This window comes from Prionailurus viverrinus, chromosome A1 (genome assembly GCF_022837055.1).
Source record: "Prionailurus viverrinus isolate Anna chromosome A1, UM_Priviv_1.0, whole genome shotgun sequence".
Classification (NCBI taxonomy): domain Eukaryota; kingdom Metazoa; phylum Chordata; class Mammalia; order Carnivora; family Felidae; genus Prionailurus; species Prionailurus viverrinus.
Window position 1 is genome coordinate 11,132,069 of NC_062561.1, and position 16,580 is coordinate 11,148,648.

At 43.1% G+C, this 16,580-nt stretch overlaps 1 protein-coding gene across 3 annotated transcripts in view; it reads left to right on the top strand.

The window, feature by feature from the left end:
* Positions 1–7,141: 7,141 nt before the first annotated feature.
* Positions 7,142–16,580, top strand: part of FRY (FRY microtubule binding protein) — a 349,471-nt gene continuing 340,032 nt past the window's right edge. For 2 of the 3 annotated variants that reach the window (XM_047852039.1, XM_047852049.1), the window contains exon 1: positions 7,163–7,463. In XM_047852039.1, coding sequence (XP_047707995.1) covers positions 7,163–7,463 — 301 coding nt within the window. The other variant, XM_047852065.1, reaches the window with a different exon arrangement.

Here is a 16,580-nt window from a genome sequence, read left to right on the forward strand (position 1 = left end):
ACATGGTATGTCTCTCCACTTATATAGTTTTTTTTGAAATTTCTCTTAGTATGTTTAGTTTTAATGTATATGTCTGTCACATCTTTTGCCAGATTTCCCCCTAAAAATTTAATATTTTTATGGCATTGTCTTTTTATATTTTATTTTCCAATTTTCACTGCTAATATAGAAATACAATTGCTTTTTACACATTTATCTTGTATCCTGCAAGCTGCTGAACTTACTTAATTCTTGTAATATTTTTGTGGATTCTGCTTGGTTTTCTACATAGATGCTCATTTATCTGCAAATATAGTTTTACATTTTCCTTTAGATGTCTTTTATTTGTTTTCTATACCCAATTTCACTAGATAGGACCTCCGGGACAATGTCAAGTAGAAGTGGTGAGAGTGGACATTGAGTCTTCCATCATTAAGTATGCGTTATCTGTAAATCTTTCATAGATTCCTCTATTAGATTGAGGGAGCTTTCTGTTCCTACTTCGCTGAGTGTCTTCATCAGGAATACCACCTTCTAATCAGATAAATTTTTTAAAAGTGGTATTACAATGATAATGGTACCATTTCATTTGCCAGAATAGTAGTAATAGCATGTATGTGAATACATGTAATTTCTCAGCTTACTGTTATTCATTATCCATTCTGTATATAATATCTTTCACCTAAGGACATGAATCATTAGTTAGTTAATTCACACAAGGCAATGGTGAATTGAGCAAAAAATTACTTTCTTTTTTCATTCTCTTTTCTTTCCCTTTCTTTCTTTCTTTCTTTACCAGAAAATCAAGACACCAGGACATTAGCTTAATCTTGGTAAACAATGATTTGTTTGTCTGAAACCGAAATTTACTAATTTAAATTTTTAGGTCAAGGAATCTTTTTTGAACAAAAAAAATTGAAAGGAATTTCTGAATACTACCCTTTCTGCTCCCCGCCCCCCCAACCTGAAACAGAACCCCAAGCATGTGGGAGAAAGCAAAATCTGGATCTAAGAACCAAAACCAGCAAAAAGAAATCTCATAGAGGGAACATAATAGACCTCTGATGCATTTCAGGAAGTCAGTTGCCCGGGTCCAGGATTCATAGCAAGACATGTGTTCAAATTTGGAGATTTGGTTTGGTCAGACCATCAGACAGTAAGGAAATAAGGCTGCTCTAAAAGCTGAAGTGATCTTTTGTTGCTTTACAAGATGCATGGTGTTTGTATTGAGGTTAGAATTAGTCTTATGATGCCCAAGACTGGTCAGCACATCAGAGGTTTTCTGTCCAATTCTTAACAGCATTTTAAGGAGGGAAATGGGCTAACCAGAGGTAATTTGCTAAGATAGGAAGAGTCAAGAGGCCATATCAAAGGTGGAATGTTTGAGGAACTATGACTAGAAGTGGCCAGGCCTGTTGAGACTCTGAAGCAATAGCTCAGGAAAGAGATAATGAATCCTACCACTGGGCAGTGACAGCAGAAGAGGACACAGATGAAAAGATGTTTAAGAGATAAACATGACCTCATTTGGGCAGAGTAGTTCCAAGGTTTGTAGCTTGAGTCCCTGGGTAAATGGTGATGCCACTTTAGTGAGATCAGGAATTCAGGAGCTACAGGTTTGGAGAGGCCAGTTTTGTACATGCTGAGTTCCCACCAAGAAATGTTTGGTATGTGTTGAATATACAGATTAGGACACTATGGGGAAGTTGGGGTTGGGCGTGAATTTAGACATCATGGCGCAGAGATGGAAATTGCGATCATCGGTGAGAATGATGAGTGCCACTAATGTTCCTTCATCTCAGTTACAGTAGTCACTGGCCGACTTCATTCTAGCAACCACAGTTCTGAGACCACACTGCCTAGTATTTGGACCAAAATATTCAAAAGTTTTATTCTTTTACGAATGCAAATTCCAGGTTAATCCCTTAAAGAGAGGAGTAAGACTAAGGACCCTCAGTTCTTCCTCACACAGATCATGTGTGAGGATGTGTCAGAAAATAGTATAGAGAGGGAGATTTGTTCATGTTGTGCCGTCTCACCAAAGAGCTCCGCAACAAGCCCAGAAAAATGTGCCCTTAAGCCCTACCTTAACTTGGGAAAAGGCCAGGCAGTTACACTGGCATTTTGCTGAGACTTGCAAAACTGAACAAGGAGGAATGCACGTGTAAATGAAGCTGGATTTCAAGCCAGTGAGAACTGGTTCTAGAGCTTATTTAAAAAGGTACAATCTGCATGATATTAAAAACTTGAGTAAGAGTCTGCTTCAGCAAATCCCTCTATCACAGATTCTGGAATCCATAAAGATGATTCAGGAGTATGGTTACTTAGTGGAGCCAGATTTTTTTCAAATGTCTTTTTACATTTTGTTAGGAATTAGCGAATCATTTGAAAAGGTTGGAGCCAGCTTTTCAGTACAGATTTTTAGAAGCAGGTGTCTTCCATATGTCTAATTGGTGGTGGTGTTTTAAAAAATCTATAACAATGCTGACTTTCGGGTTTTCCTTATGTCTTCTGTTGTCTAGGATTGCCTGATCTTGTTTTTCTAATGTCTGTACTTTTGTATGATGTAATGCCCTAGTGTTGGGGAAGGGACTGCCGTAATTGGGGTTTTGTGGGCATTTGTTGTTATGTCACATCTTAGTGCCTTTGCACAGGTTCCCCTCATCTGCTTCGTGAACTCATTTCTCCTCTGAAAACCCTTCCCTTCCCATCCCCCTCTCCATCAGGAAGGGTTGACTTAGTAGCTTTTTTGCATCACCTCTGCACATGGTGGTCACTCTGTGTTGAAATAACTAATTTGTTGGGGCGGCTGGGTGTCTCGGTTGGTTGAGTGTCTGACTCTTGGTTTCAGCTCAGGTCATGATCTCGCAGTTTATGAGTTCGAGCCCAGCTTCTGCACTATCAGTGCAGAGCCTGCTTGCGATTCTCGGTCTCCCTCGAAACAAACAAACAAACAAACAAATATATACATACATACATAAGCAAGCAAGCAAGCTTAAAAAAAAAAGAACCAGTTTGTTATAGTTTGGCTTCCTTCCTAGATTAAGAGGTTCTTAAGAACAGACATTGGACTAAGCATAGTGACAGACACAAAAAATTTTAAGAAGGAAAGTCTGGTCATTAGAGTTCATTGTTATCGAGAGCCAATGAGATAAGTACTGAAAGTCTTCATTGTATTTTTTAGGAACTGAGAAAAGATTTCTTCAGGCATAATCACACCTTAGATAGTACTGCAGGTGTTGTTAACAACCAAGCAAAGATGTGTTGGCCAAAGAGGTGGCCAGTGACCTCTTGGAGAGATACATCCACAGAACTGCTTGACTTGGTGATGTGCATCATTCTGATGTTCTACACAATTGCTTTTTCCTGGTGGCAAGCCCACTGGTTGTTGGGTCCTCTCAGTTTAAAAACTGAATAAAGAGATCGAAAATAAGAAATATTTGCAGAATATTCAGTACAACAGAGTCAGACCGAGATTTGGAAGCTGATTTGGTGAATCCTAACAGGTCTAAAATCTTCCCGATGGATCGATTTTTTGGAAGATGATAAAAGAGAAAGATCGTTCCAATTGTCAGATCACACAGTTCTAAACCTGCAGCTTCCTCACAAAGAGCCAAATAGTTCAATAACGCTGTTTAAAACCTATCACTGTTCACAAGGAAATCATGGCTGCAAAGCGAGGAAATGCCTTTCAATGAAATATTTGAACATTCTGAAACTGAGAAGATAATGCCTTACCGGAAAGGATAAAAGGTTCCTGAGATGGTAGCATCATGTGATATAAAATACACAAGTTCTAGGAGCATAAGAAAAGAGAATAATTCAAAAGAGATTAATGTGAGAGTTTTTAGGAGAATGGAGACCTTTGAAACAATGGTTATTACAAAATATAGGACTAGAGAATGTCCATTATGTATTTTAAATTACTTAATTATGCTGTAAGTTTTGAGATTCCTCCGAGCCCAGAGCCCCAAATCATCATTCTTTTGGCTGCTGAAAAAAAAAACTCCACTTTTGACTGTTACGATAGGCGGGAGGAGGTATGGACTTAACATTACAATCTCTGAATGTCCTCATTTAGACCAAACCCAGCTACATTTTCTGTGGTTGATTATCATTCATGGTGGCAGCCGATTTAAATATTTTGAAAGGCAGGTTTACTTTTTTCATGCTCACAGATTTAACACTACTTTTAAATAAATATTGTCCTTTGTTTTCATCGCCCTCAAATTTTAATAATAGCAGATTCAAGTTGTTCCCACTTTTCTCTTTAAGGAAATATATTAAAGGAGCTACACCCCTCTATCTGTTTATATTCCCTATGAGGGGAGAATGAGTTGGGCAGGAAAGGGATTAATTTGAACATATCAGGAAGCTTTGAGCCCCCTCTGACAGCATTTAATTGTTAGGGATCAGGAGATGAGGGTTACCTCTCCAGTAAGGTAGGGGTTTTTGTCCTAATTATAACATAAATCTTAGGAAAATACAATATTTAATTAAGTGCATTTATGGGGTACCCGGGTGGCTCTGTCGGTTAAGCATCCAACTTCAGTGCAGGGCCTGATCTCATGGTTCATGAGTTCGAGCCCCACATCGGGCTTCAGATCCCCTCCCCCGCTCTCTCTCAAAAACGAACAACAACAACAACAAAAAAGCAATTAAGTGCATTTAAATATGTAAAGCCTGCACATGGTTACTTTATTATTAAGACAAAAATCTGATTTCTCCTGCTTTTTCTCACTTTCATCTCATAAACCTTACAGACCTACTGACAGCTCAGTTATGAGGGGGTGGGTCTAGGTAGATCAGCGGGCCCACCCCTCAATCATACAGTCAAGGCAAAAGGAGTTGCTTGAAACCAAGAATTATTTTAGGAAAATAGAGAAAGACCTTTCAATTGCTTTTAGATCCCAGATCCATTTAATAAAGCAGCATGATATTGTAATGTAAAGCATGGGCTTGAACATGAGCACTGGAGTTCCATAAAACCTAGGCTCAAATCTTCCCTCCCCCAGTTTCTGGATGTTTGACTCAGTGCCTCAGTTTGCTCATCTGCAGAACAGGGTGCTTAGGAAGAATCCATGAGATAAGGCCTGTCAAAGGCTTAGCAAAGAACCTGGCTGGTATTAAGCACGCAATAAATGACAGCTATTATTATCATGCATTTCAGATGTGTATGTTCTTAACGCTGTGCTTACAGCCAGCCCCTTAAGGACAAAGGCAAAATTACAGGTGCACACCATGCATCTACCTGGTGCACACTGTGTGATAATAACACCCTTTCTCAGCGACTCCCCTTCCATCTCACACACACTCTTAGTTAGGCTCACGGTGATGCCATGAATCAGGAAAGAAACAGTCACCGAATAGCTCGAACTTCTGCCTGTCTACTGCTGGATTTCTCCCTGTCGGCATACAAATATGTGTGTCCTGCGACTCTACCCTGCTGTGTCTTTGAAAGGTGAACACTGGTCTTGAGATTTTGGAAGTTTTTTTTTTTCTATTACATCATTATCTCAATGTTTAAAAACTACTTTTATTTCTTTAGAAAAAAATGTATTTTCATTAAGCTGAGGGAGATTCAAGCAGTCTCATGGGCTTTTAAAAATAGTTTTATACAAACCACTCATTGTTTTGAAGTTAATGATACATTTCAACCTGATAAAATAGTTCTAAGTCCTGTGAGGGAAGTGGTGTAGGTGTTTCTCAGAATTCGTAAAATAACCTGATAATCTAATATGTAAATATAACTGCTGGGTTATAATTATACATATGATTGCTGGATTATAGTGGCGCCCCTGATCAGGACATCGTTGTTAAAAAAAAACTAGTTTTCTCCTCAGAAAATCTGTAGTGGTTTGAAGACGCGTTGCCGAAAGGGCACAGCCTGGAGGTGTATCCTTAACTAGGTAAAGACACCCAACTTCTGCATTTAGTAAAACCTTCTGCAATAGTAAAACCTACTTGGCATCCAGGAAACCAAAGTAAATAGTGATTTCTAAAGGACCTCGGAATCTTTTGTAATGTTATGTATCCACAGGTTCCAAGCACTGGGAAGAGAAAAGGCAGATCTTATCTTCTTTATCTTCTGACCCCCCCCCCTCACTGCAGCCAGACAGAAGAGGGTGTGCAGGCTCGTGTGTGTGTGTGTGTGTGTGTGTGTGTGTGTGTGTGTGAGTGAGGCGGGGGGGGTGCGGGGGGAGCGCGGAGAGGGTGAGAGATGATGGGAGAAAGAGAGGGCACAGAAGACACAGCCCTGGGGCATGGTTGGAGAGGATAAATCAGAGAGTTATGATTTCTGCCCAAAGAAAAGAGTGCAGAACATTTAAGGGGGAAGGGAACAAAGGACACCAAAACGCCAAATCCAGATGAGATAGAAAATATGTAAGGGGTCAAGCGGAACAGAGCAAACGCTGATTTTTCTCACATCACCAAACCCCTGACCGCTCCGGTTAAAAGCAAGGCAGAGACGTGCAAGGATAACGTGTACTTTTCATCTGCCGAGTGGAGGCCATCGTCACTGCTACAGTCCCAGCTTGTTTGCTAGACCTCTGACTTTGCCGCCGGACAGCTGAACTTTTAGAGAAGCCATCTGCCAGGTAGAGGACAGGATGGAAGGGCGGGTCGGGGAGCTGTGCTGGGTTCCCGGCACTGCTGCTCCCTACACACCCACAGCGGGTTCCTTCCTGATCATCACCAGCCGTCTCTCATCTCCTCCTTGCAGCCAACTTCCAGTTGGCTGCCTGCCAAATAAGGAATTTCATAAAGACGGATGTTTGTTCTGCGTTCGCGGTTCAAAACAAAAGGGTACGAGGCACTGTAAAAAAAGTTTCCCCCCAACTTTAAAAACCGCCCGAGTTTGAGAAGCGGCAAGAAAAATGAGGCTTGCAATTTGCATAGGTTATTTATTCTTAAGTAGCAGGTGGTGGTTCCTTTATGGCATCGCACCAACGGTAATTCCACACGGCAACCTTCACACCAGTTTTTAGTACCCTCTGCAGGAGCCCGCGCCCGTGTGCCCACATCTGCTCAAATCCCGCGCCCTCCTGCACCTAATGGTTTTTTGGATCTCTCCTCCCCTGTGCTATTAACTGTTGAGAGGAGGGGCTACTTAGTAATCCTACACCTGTTCAAGTCCACGCCTATCAACTTGCTAAGCTTCCCAAACAAGTGCCGGTAACGCATGAGAACATCTGAATCTGGGGCTGAGGCGGCCGAGGCTGCTGCCGGGTTGGGCTTTTCAGATTTTTGTGAAAGAGTCTCGAATGTATCTCGTACCATGGCAGTTGATGACAGCAATTTATATTCCAGAACGAAGAACAAACTGAATTCGTCTCAAAATGATTACAAATCATCAAGACGGAGTAGCCTGCCACCTGAACTACTGATAGGAAATGACATTCGAGGGAGACTTCAAAGAAACTTGAAAAATTTGGAGCCCGTTCACCTGAGGCGCCCAAAAAAGAGACCGTCCATATTTCCAGGTAGGAATCGTTTACGTTTATACTGGCCAGTTGGAGAAAAAAAAAAAAAAAGGGACTGTATTTCATTTGTTACAATCAGATGCATTACATTTAAAATGAACTTGGGACATGTGAGAGCTGACAGTGGCCAAATAAATATTTCTAACTGTAAAAAATAAAATAATTCTTCGATGTGAAAGCACCCCCATCTTCTTCCTTTTACTTTCTTTGTTTCTTGTAACATCTTTAAGGATCTGTAAATAGGCAGCTATTGTATTACTTGTCACAAACAGCCAGATCATGGAACTGCTTTCCTTGCAATCTGGAAGAATTCCATGCTGCATTTCATTCTCTGGCGTATTCTCTTTATTTTGCAAGATTATTGGATTGTTGAGTGAAGCTGATGTTTGTGTGCACCAGAAATTAACACCATTAAATACTCGAAGGCATGCTTCAAATTCCTGTCTTGCATCAGAGCCTAAAACCATTTGTAGTAAAGGGCTCAATTAAACAATGTGGATGGTGAACTGGATTGTAGCACAGAAGACTCATGGGTTTCAATCTTGATAAAGAGACTCTGATGTCTGCTTCAGATTTCCATGCCTGGATATTACAGATGTGTAGATCATATAAAATGCCTGTGACAGTGAACCCTAACTGAGGCATCACTGGAGAGTGATTACTGGAGTGTATGAATTATGTAGTCAACTTGATTTCAGTGCTGTTTACGTTGGAATTTCCTGGAGAAACTACCAGTAGCCTTTTTGTTGTGATTGATTTGTTGGAGTCTGTACGGGGGATTGATTAGACCCAACTGCCAAGGATTAACTCTGTGATGATAGAAAACACACAAAGAAACAAACAATTCAAGCAAGTTTTACCTGTAAAGATGGAATTGACTTCCCTAACCGCTGAGTCATTACCCTGCTTTCGGAAATAGCTAGGAGATGATTTAGAAAGTTGAGGACTCAAGGCCACAAGCTGAAAATTACATTTCTTAAGGGAGCTGTGGTTTTCATTCATTTCTTCTTGGTTCAGTGATGTTGCTCTGATGTCAAACTCCGCTGCAGAAAAAAGCAGAGCCCAGGGGTGCCTGGGTGGCTCAGTCAGTTAAGTGTCCAACTTCAGCTCAAGTCATGATCTCACAGCTCGTGAGTTTGAGCCCCGCGTCGGGCTCTGTGCTGACAGGCTCTGTGCTCACATTAAAATTAAAAAAAAAAAAAGAAAGAAAGAAAGAAAAAAGCAGAGCCCAGACTAGACTGGGCCAGAGGTGTGAGTGGGTGAGTGTGCTGTGACGTGAAGGAAGGGGCAACATGAAAAATGCTACAAGGAAGATCACTGACGTGTCCGACGTGTCTAGAAAAACAGCCACTTTCTGCTCATCCTCTTTGGTCTGAAAGCACCAAGGAGCCGAGGCCGGTCTGGTTGTCCAGAAGCGGTGTGCCAGGGAGCACTTTGTGTTCCGTTGGTTTGCTAGGACTTCTTCACAGATGTCCTCCCAGACCTTTTCTTCACCTTCTGCTTTTTCCTCCCTTCCTTTATTCTTTGGTGTAACATTGCCCGGATCCATTTATGTTATGATGCCTCCTTGCCTTCCTCTACCGGCACAGCCCCATACTTCATGAAGCCTTCTCCTTCTTTCCAAACAGCCAGACCCCAGGGCACTTCGCCTCCTTCCACTGTCGTTCCCATTTGTCTTCCCTTTCTATAAAGTCATCTCGCTCTGGGCTGTCAGCTACAGCCGCAAAACTGTGGGGAGACCTCTTCGTCTGGACCTCACACAGGTTATCCTTTCTAAGATCTTGAATCGTCATGATTAATACAACAGAGTAGGGTTGTGAAAAGGGCTCTGCGCTTAGGGGAGCTAAGCTCTAGTCTAGACTGTGCCCCTCAATGGCTGTGTGTTTTCTGGTCCACTCCACTGACCCTGTGGCCTTCAAGTGCATTATTTGTTTCTGCTCCCCTTCCCCTCCTTGGGGGCAGTGACAACAGATAGGCTCTTTTCACCCTTCCAATGTTTCACTCGGGTCTTCAGTTGACAGGCTAGAGAGTTACCTGGCCAAAGTTTGGGCAATACCGACTACTTGATTTCTAAATTCCTCTTTAATTAAACCGTGACTCCACTCTCATGCAAGTTGTACTAACTTCTTTTTGCAGTGGATAACTGCAAATCCCACCAAAGCTCCTAAGCATCACCTGAAAGTGGAAATGTACATGGACTGTGATAACTGTTCCCATTTTATACTGCTGTGTAGTTGCACACAATGAGCACATATGATGTATGTGGGACCTGAGAGTCAGAGAAACCAAGATGCATCTCGGAATTAATAACTGGCAAAACTAGGGCTCAGACTTGGGTATTTTGACTCCAGTGTTGAAGCTGTCTCCACTCTATTACACTGCACTCCATTGTCAACTGTTGCTGTCTTTTTTCGGATGAGATTCAAGACTCGAAGAGATATCAGCGCTGCCCGGTGCATTCACTCTGACATATATACCATCCATGTCAGGTCTCGTGTTCAGTCCCATGCTGGACGGTTGACTGATTGGTTGATCAACCATTCATTCATTCATTCATGAAATATTTGTTTCATCCTTGCACTGTGTTAGGAATAGACCTCAAGATTCTAACTGCATATTACCCTTCTCTTCTGTTGCCCACGTCTCCTCTAAGGGCCATCTCATGCTCCAGAGAGCCATCCACCCAAGATGCAAGTCTGTTTGTTTCATTCCCTTGCTTAAAATTCTCCAGTGGTTACCACTGCTCTTAGGATAAAGTCCGAACTTCTTAATGTGAAGTATAAGAGACCTAATAATCTGATCACGGCTTCCCTCCCCAGCCCCTCTCAGCACACCTTCCCCTGGCATTCCAACCAACTCAGCCAACTTCCCACCTCCATGGCCCCTCATGTTTCCTATTCTAGGGAACCCTACCTGCATAGTCTCACCTAATTCCCACCCTGGCTTTAGGTGTCAGCTTGACATCCCTTCTTCTAGGAAGTTTTCCTCACCCCCACATCTGGGTTGGATATATTCTCTGTCCTTCTCCTCATAACACCTGGACTTTTCCCTATCACAGCACTTATCACACCGTATTGTAATTGTCTGTTTACTTGTCAGTATCTCCTACTAGCCAGTGAGCCATGGCTCATATCAGTCTCTTCACCATTGTATCCCCAGTACCTATCTCAATGCCTGGCACATAGTATGTGCTCAATAAATATTTATTCAGTTGATTCAAAATGCACTGAACTGTATTAACTCTTGGCATACCTTGTTTCCTCTGTCTTCTTCCAGACTCTCTGCTTGTGATTCTCCCTTACCTCCCAATACACGCGTGCGCGCGCACACACACACACACACACACACACACACACGCAGTCCTGCGTCCCTGTTATGCCCTTTGTTTCATTCCCCACCTGGGCTTTAAGGCCCAGTTAAAATCTTCTGTCTTCTTCAGCCACCTGCTCTTCTTCCTCTGACCTCTTTGAGTGCTCCTTTATGCTTACCACTTCCTTGGCCTCAGTACTACGTAAAGCTGTAAGAAAAAGAGTGCTTCCTGGCATTGTGTGCCATTGTCTTAGTCGTAAATGGGCTCAGTGGTCACTTTGTTATTTTGTGGCAACTGTTAAGTTTTTGTTTATATAGAAATTCTTTGAAAATAGGGACTGTATCTTATATGCCTTTGCATGGCCCAGTTGTCCAGGAGAGGGAATTGCACATAGTAAGTGTTCAGCCAACATCTGGTGGTTCAGTAACTCATTTTCTGTGCAGCCGTGTCCGTTCTGTGGAGTCTGAGTCTAGCTCCAGCAAAGAACTAGTTGGCCTATAGAGACTGTAACAGGGGAAGGTCTTTTTACTGCCTTTCATCATTTTAAGAACTCCTGGGAGGGGAAAAAACGCAGGTATCCCTTGTTTTGGTGTGTAATTCATTCATTGAAACCTGTGTTAGGATTCTGCTGTCTACCAAGAACTATCCTAGACTTTGGGGAGATCGCAGATAGTCTGTTTCTGGTCTAAGCGAATAGGAAAGAATTTTCCTTGCTGGGTGCCTTGCGTATTGTACAACTCAGTAAATGCCTCCCGAATAAAGGAACTGAGAGCACTGAATCTTTAAAAGGAAAACCAGTGCATTTTAAGATCATGTGTGCACATTAAATACTAACCAGTTTTCTTCCCTTAAAGAAGACTCAAGGGGCGCCTAGGTGGCTCGCTCGTCGGTTAAGCGTCCGACTCTCGATTGTGGCTCAGGTCATGATCTCACAGTTCGTGAGTTCGAGCCCCGCATCAGCAGTGCAGAGCCCACGTGGGCTTCTCTCTCCCTCTCTCTCTCTCTCCCCCTCTCCTGCTCCTGCGTGTGCACGTGCTCTTTCAAAATAAATACATAAACAAAACACAACAGAAAGAAGCCTCAACAACCGAAGCTCGAGCTGAAGTTCTGGCATCTCGCCGGGGCTCACCAGGCGCAGTGTCGCGCGTGTGTCTCTAGCAAGCACCAGCCTGGCCTCCCCGTCCTCCTGAAAGAGCTCGGCAGCTCGCTAGCGGTAGGCTCGGCTCAGTGACAGAAAGGGAGGGGAGAGAAGTTGTCCCCACCGACACCGTCCCCGTAAGCGTGTCAGATTAAAATGAGCGGCCCGTCCTGCACCTGGAAGCCAGAGGGGCTCAGGTGCCTGGTTGAACAGGTTGTTCATTTAGTGCTCGGAGGCAGACAGGGTGGTCTGTATAACCAGCCAGTTCTGAAAATGCCTTCGCCACGTCGACAGTCAGCTGTTGGGAAAAGCAAAGCACTCCTCCGCTCCGAGGAAGCAGGCGGTTCCACAATGCTTCCTTGTCGCTTAGTCAGAGGGCAGCGCGACGGGGACTGCTCGGGGGCCGGGAGGAGGAGGGAACGCGGAGCAGCCCCCAGAAGGCAGCTGGACCAGCATTTGGCCCGTCCGGATTCTCATTTCTGGCTCACCTCCTTTCCAAAGGCATGTTTGTTTTCAAGTCCACAGTCTAAAAAAAAGTTATTTAAAATCATGTTATTTTTATAATCGAATGGACTTGGAACATTTCTAAAGTCAGACTGCTTTTTTTTTTTTTCTTTTGCTTGCTGTATGGAGGTTTCTGCTGGGAACTCAAGGGAGTCATTTGCACGAGGGCACCTAGATGTGCTCCGGCTTCCCTTGAGGGTGGCCAGAAGGAGACTTTGAGGATGGGCAGTTTGCTTCAGGTGCCCTACTTATCACAGGCACAGTGAAAGACACTGTAATTAAGCATGCCTCCTCAAGCACTGTGTTCTCTGCTAGAGTTGTACCCTTCCAGAACCTGCTGACTAGCACATCTGGTGACATTTCAGCAGGCCTTCAAGAGAGGGAGAACTTCGGGCCTCCTTAAAGATGTGCTATTAAAAGATTGTGTCCTGGGGTGCCTGGGTGGCTCCGTTGGGTAAGCGTCTGACTTCAGCTCAGGTCGTGGTCTCAAGGTTGGTGAGTTCAAGCCCCACATCGGGCTCCATGCGGAGAGCACGAAGCCTCCTTGGGATTCTCTCTCTCTCTCTCTCTCTGCCCCTCCCCTACCTGTTGTGCGATCTCTCTCTCTCTCTTTCTCCCTCAAAATAAATGAATAAACTTAAAACGAAAGACTGCGTCCTGGGATCATGTTCTGTTGTCACAGGTTGAGAGTAGGCTCAGTGGCTCTACTTGGTAATGACAGGAACCGTACTTCACACACCCCGGTATTCCCCACAACACCCACTCGCAGGCTTTGCCTATGTGTGCAAGAGGTGGTGAAACAGTCCAGCAGGGTGGAAGATGTGCGAGAATACACGTGTCACGACCACTCTGTGGGCCGCACCCCTGCCCATCTGGTCCTGTGACTTCCTCCGGCTGCTTCCACAGCAGGCCATGTCCAGGGGCCAAAGCAGAGGGAGCCTCAAAGGTAACACTTTGAACTTCTGTTTTAGCCAAAGCATTTCACAGAGTAAATACCTGCCTCACAGCTGAGTTCAAGTGCTGATCCTCCCTCTCACTAAATGATTAAAGTCACTTCGTCTCTCAGAACTTATTTCCTTCTCTGGAAACACCAGTCTCACGGGTGGTGGTAAGCTCGAACGGGGTAACGCATGGCTATAAGATGATACACAACTGTGATCGCCACAGTGCTCTTACTCTTTGGTGCCAGTAAAGGTTTTGTTTTTCATGATTAGTGCTTTTCCTATTCATGGGTGGAGAGTGGGTATGATTGTAACACTTCACAAACTTCATGGTTGGGAAGTTCTCCAGAGTGTGTTTAGTGTTTTTTGTTTTGTTATGTTTTTTTTTTAAATATTTATTTGTTTTTGAGAGAGAGCAGGGGAGGGGCAGAGAGAGAGAGAGACAGAATCTGTAGCAAGCTCCCAGCTCTGAGCTGTCAGCGCAGAGCCCGACGCGGGGCTCGAACTCACGAGATCATGACCCGAGCCGAAGTCGGACACTTAACCCACTGAGCCACCCAGGCGTCCCTCCAAAATGTTTAATCAAGACCTTTGCTAATGTAAATCCGATATAAGACGACACTAGTAAAAGATCCATTAATTTTAATTTTCTCATAAAAAGAGGAGGACATAGAAACTCTTCTTTGTGATACATTACCCACATATTTTCTTACCATGAATCACTGAACTTGAGAGTATGGTCATGTAAAGCCTCTGAAAATTGTTTAATATTACAAACATCAATGTCTGTGTTTTATAAACTTGTAGCCTTTCCATGTTTAATATTTTTACCTAATTTTGCCCTATTTAAGGCCCTGCTTTTGGAAACTCAGTCCTTATGCTATTTTTTTTTTTAAGCTAAAACTCAGAATAGGAAGATAATTGGTTTGCACTTGTGATGTTAAAAAATGACTTCTATGGAGGATTGTAAATGAATTCACCACTGGAAATGGATCTTTTTAAATATTGGTATTTAGACTTCAAAATCTCTTGAAGGTCAGCACTTAACATTTTGACTTAGACTATTTAGCAATATTTATGGCATTTCTTTTTTAAAAATTTTTTTTTCAACGTTTATTTATTTTTGGGAGAGAGAGAGACAGAGCATGAACGGGGGAGGGGCAGAGAGAGAGGGAGACACAGAATCGGAAACAAGCTCCAGGCTCTGAGCCATCAGCCCAGAGCCCGACGTGGGGCTCGAACTCACGGACCGCGAGATCGTGACCTGGCTGAAGTCGGACGCTTAACCGACTGCGCCACCCAGGCGCCCCTGCATTTCTTATTAAACACTACTAGTGCGGCAGAAACAGGTAGCCCTTACTTAAATAATCAGATTTATTTATTGGACAAGTTTATTAAAGGGGATGAAGTTTCTGTTCCTTTTTTGCTTTGTTTTCTAAAAAGAAAATGGCAACAAACCTTTAATAAGATTATTAGTGGTAAACCAGTTACTATAAGGAGCACAAAAATGCTGATACTGTAATATTTATATGCATGATTTAAAAGCAAGGGGAAATATGTTTTACTTTTATGCAAAGGACCGAGTGTACCCAGCATAAGCGGAAGGCATTAGATTTATAGCTCCACTTCAGGCATTGGTCCCTGTCATAAAAAAGAAAAAAAAATTAAAAATACAGGTTTCTGAATTCAGGACTTACTGTATAAGTATGTTGAAACACTTAAACACTTCTGCTGTAAAAGCAGTTCCTCTCCATTTGTTGATTTACAGCAAATGTGCAACTTTACAGATTTGAGTTTCCATACACTTTTCCCCCCTATTGTCAATAATGCTCTAAATACGTATTCACATCAAGACTAATGAAAATATTACCTATTTTTACATCCGTATAATTTGATGCTTACTCAGTATACTTCAGTGGTGATTTGTAAACAGTTTTATTATTTTTTAAAAGGGTTTTTGTGTTTAAAAAAATTTTTTTAATGTTTATTTGTTTTTGAGAGAGAGAGAGAGAGAGAGACAGAATGTGAGCAGGGAAGGGGCAGAGAGAGGGAGACACAGAATCCAAAGCAGGCTCCAGGCTCTGAGCAAGCGGTCAGTACAGAGCCTGACCTGGGACTGGAACTCACCAGCCGAGAGATCATGACCTGAGCTGAAGTCAGACGCTTAACCGACTGAGCCACCCAGGCGCCCCGTTTTTGAGCATTTTTAACTGTTTGCATAAATAATGTATTTTCAACAACTGTTTAGGATGGGAATGGCCCACCAGGTACTCAGTTACATGGGAAACCACCATCCCACCCACACTCTTTCCCTCCAAATATTTTGGGACTACCAAATATGTTTGCCCTCAAATTTCAATTAGGATACCTCTGGTCTTTCTTTACAATCTAGAAAAATACAGATTTGGGAGTAGGGGGTTACAAAATGAGATGAGGGGTGCCTGGGTGGCTCAGTCAATTAAGTGTCTGACTGCGGCTCAGGTCATGATCTCATGGTTCACGAGTTCGAGCCCCGCATCAGGCTCTGTGCTGACGGCTCAGAGCCTGGAGCCTCCTTTGGATTCTGTGTCTCCCTCTCTCTCTCTGCCCCTCCCTTGCTCACACTCTGTCTCTCTCTTTCTCAAAAAAATAAATAAACATTTAAAAATTAAAAAAAACAAAAACAAAAACGAGATGAAACAGGTGGTTAGTTTCAGGTGATGTGCATGTGCAAACTCTCATCAGAAGGCAGTTAGGGTATTTTTCAGTCACAATTTGAAAACCTTTCCCTCCCATGTGGGTCATGAGTTAACTTTTTTGTGCCGAGCAGCTGACTGTCAGATGTACTTCTGAATATCCTGGAAACATCAGAAGTACGTCCAGATGTACCTCTGAGCATCCCAACATCCAGAGCCCAAAGACAGAGGAGGCACAAGGAGGATGGTCATTAGATCAGATTCACCCTTGGTGCTGCCTCTGCTCTCAAATACCATACGTCTCTCCCCCCACCCCCCGCCGCCTCCACCGACCCTGACACTTAGGAAAGACTAAAGTCATCTTAGTGGATAATCAATGCTAGATGGCATTGTAGAGTAATTAGGGGCAAGAAAGACACAACTGAAAGAAACATCCTTTGGTCGTAAGTATTGAAGTAGGTGCCCAATGGTAGCCGGAAGATACCCTCGAGAAAGACTACCACATCTATTCAACAAAAATCTAAACTCTCTTGCTAAATGAATGTCTCT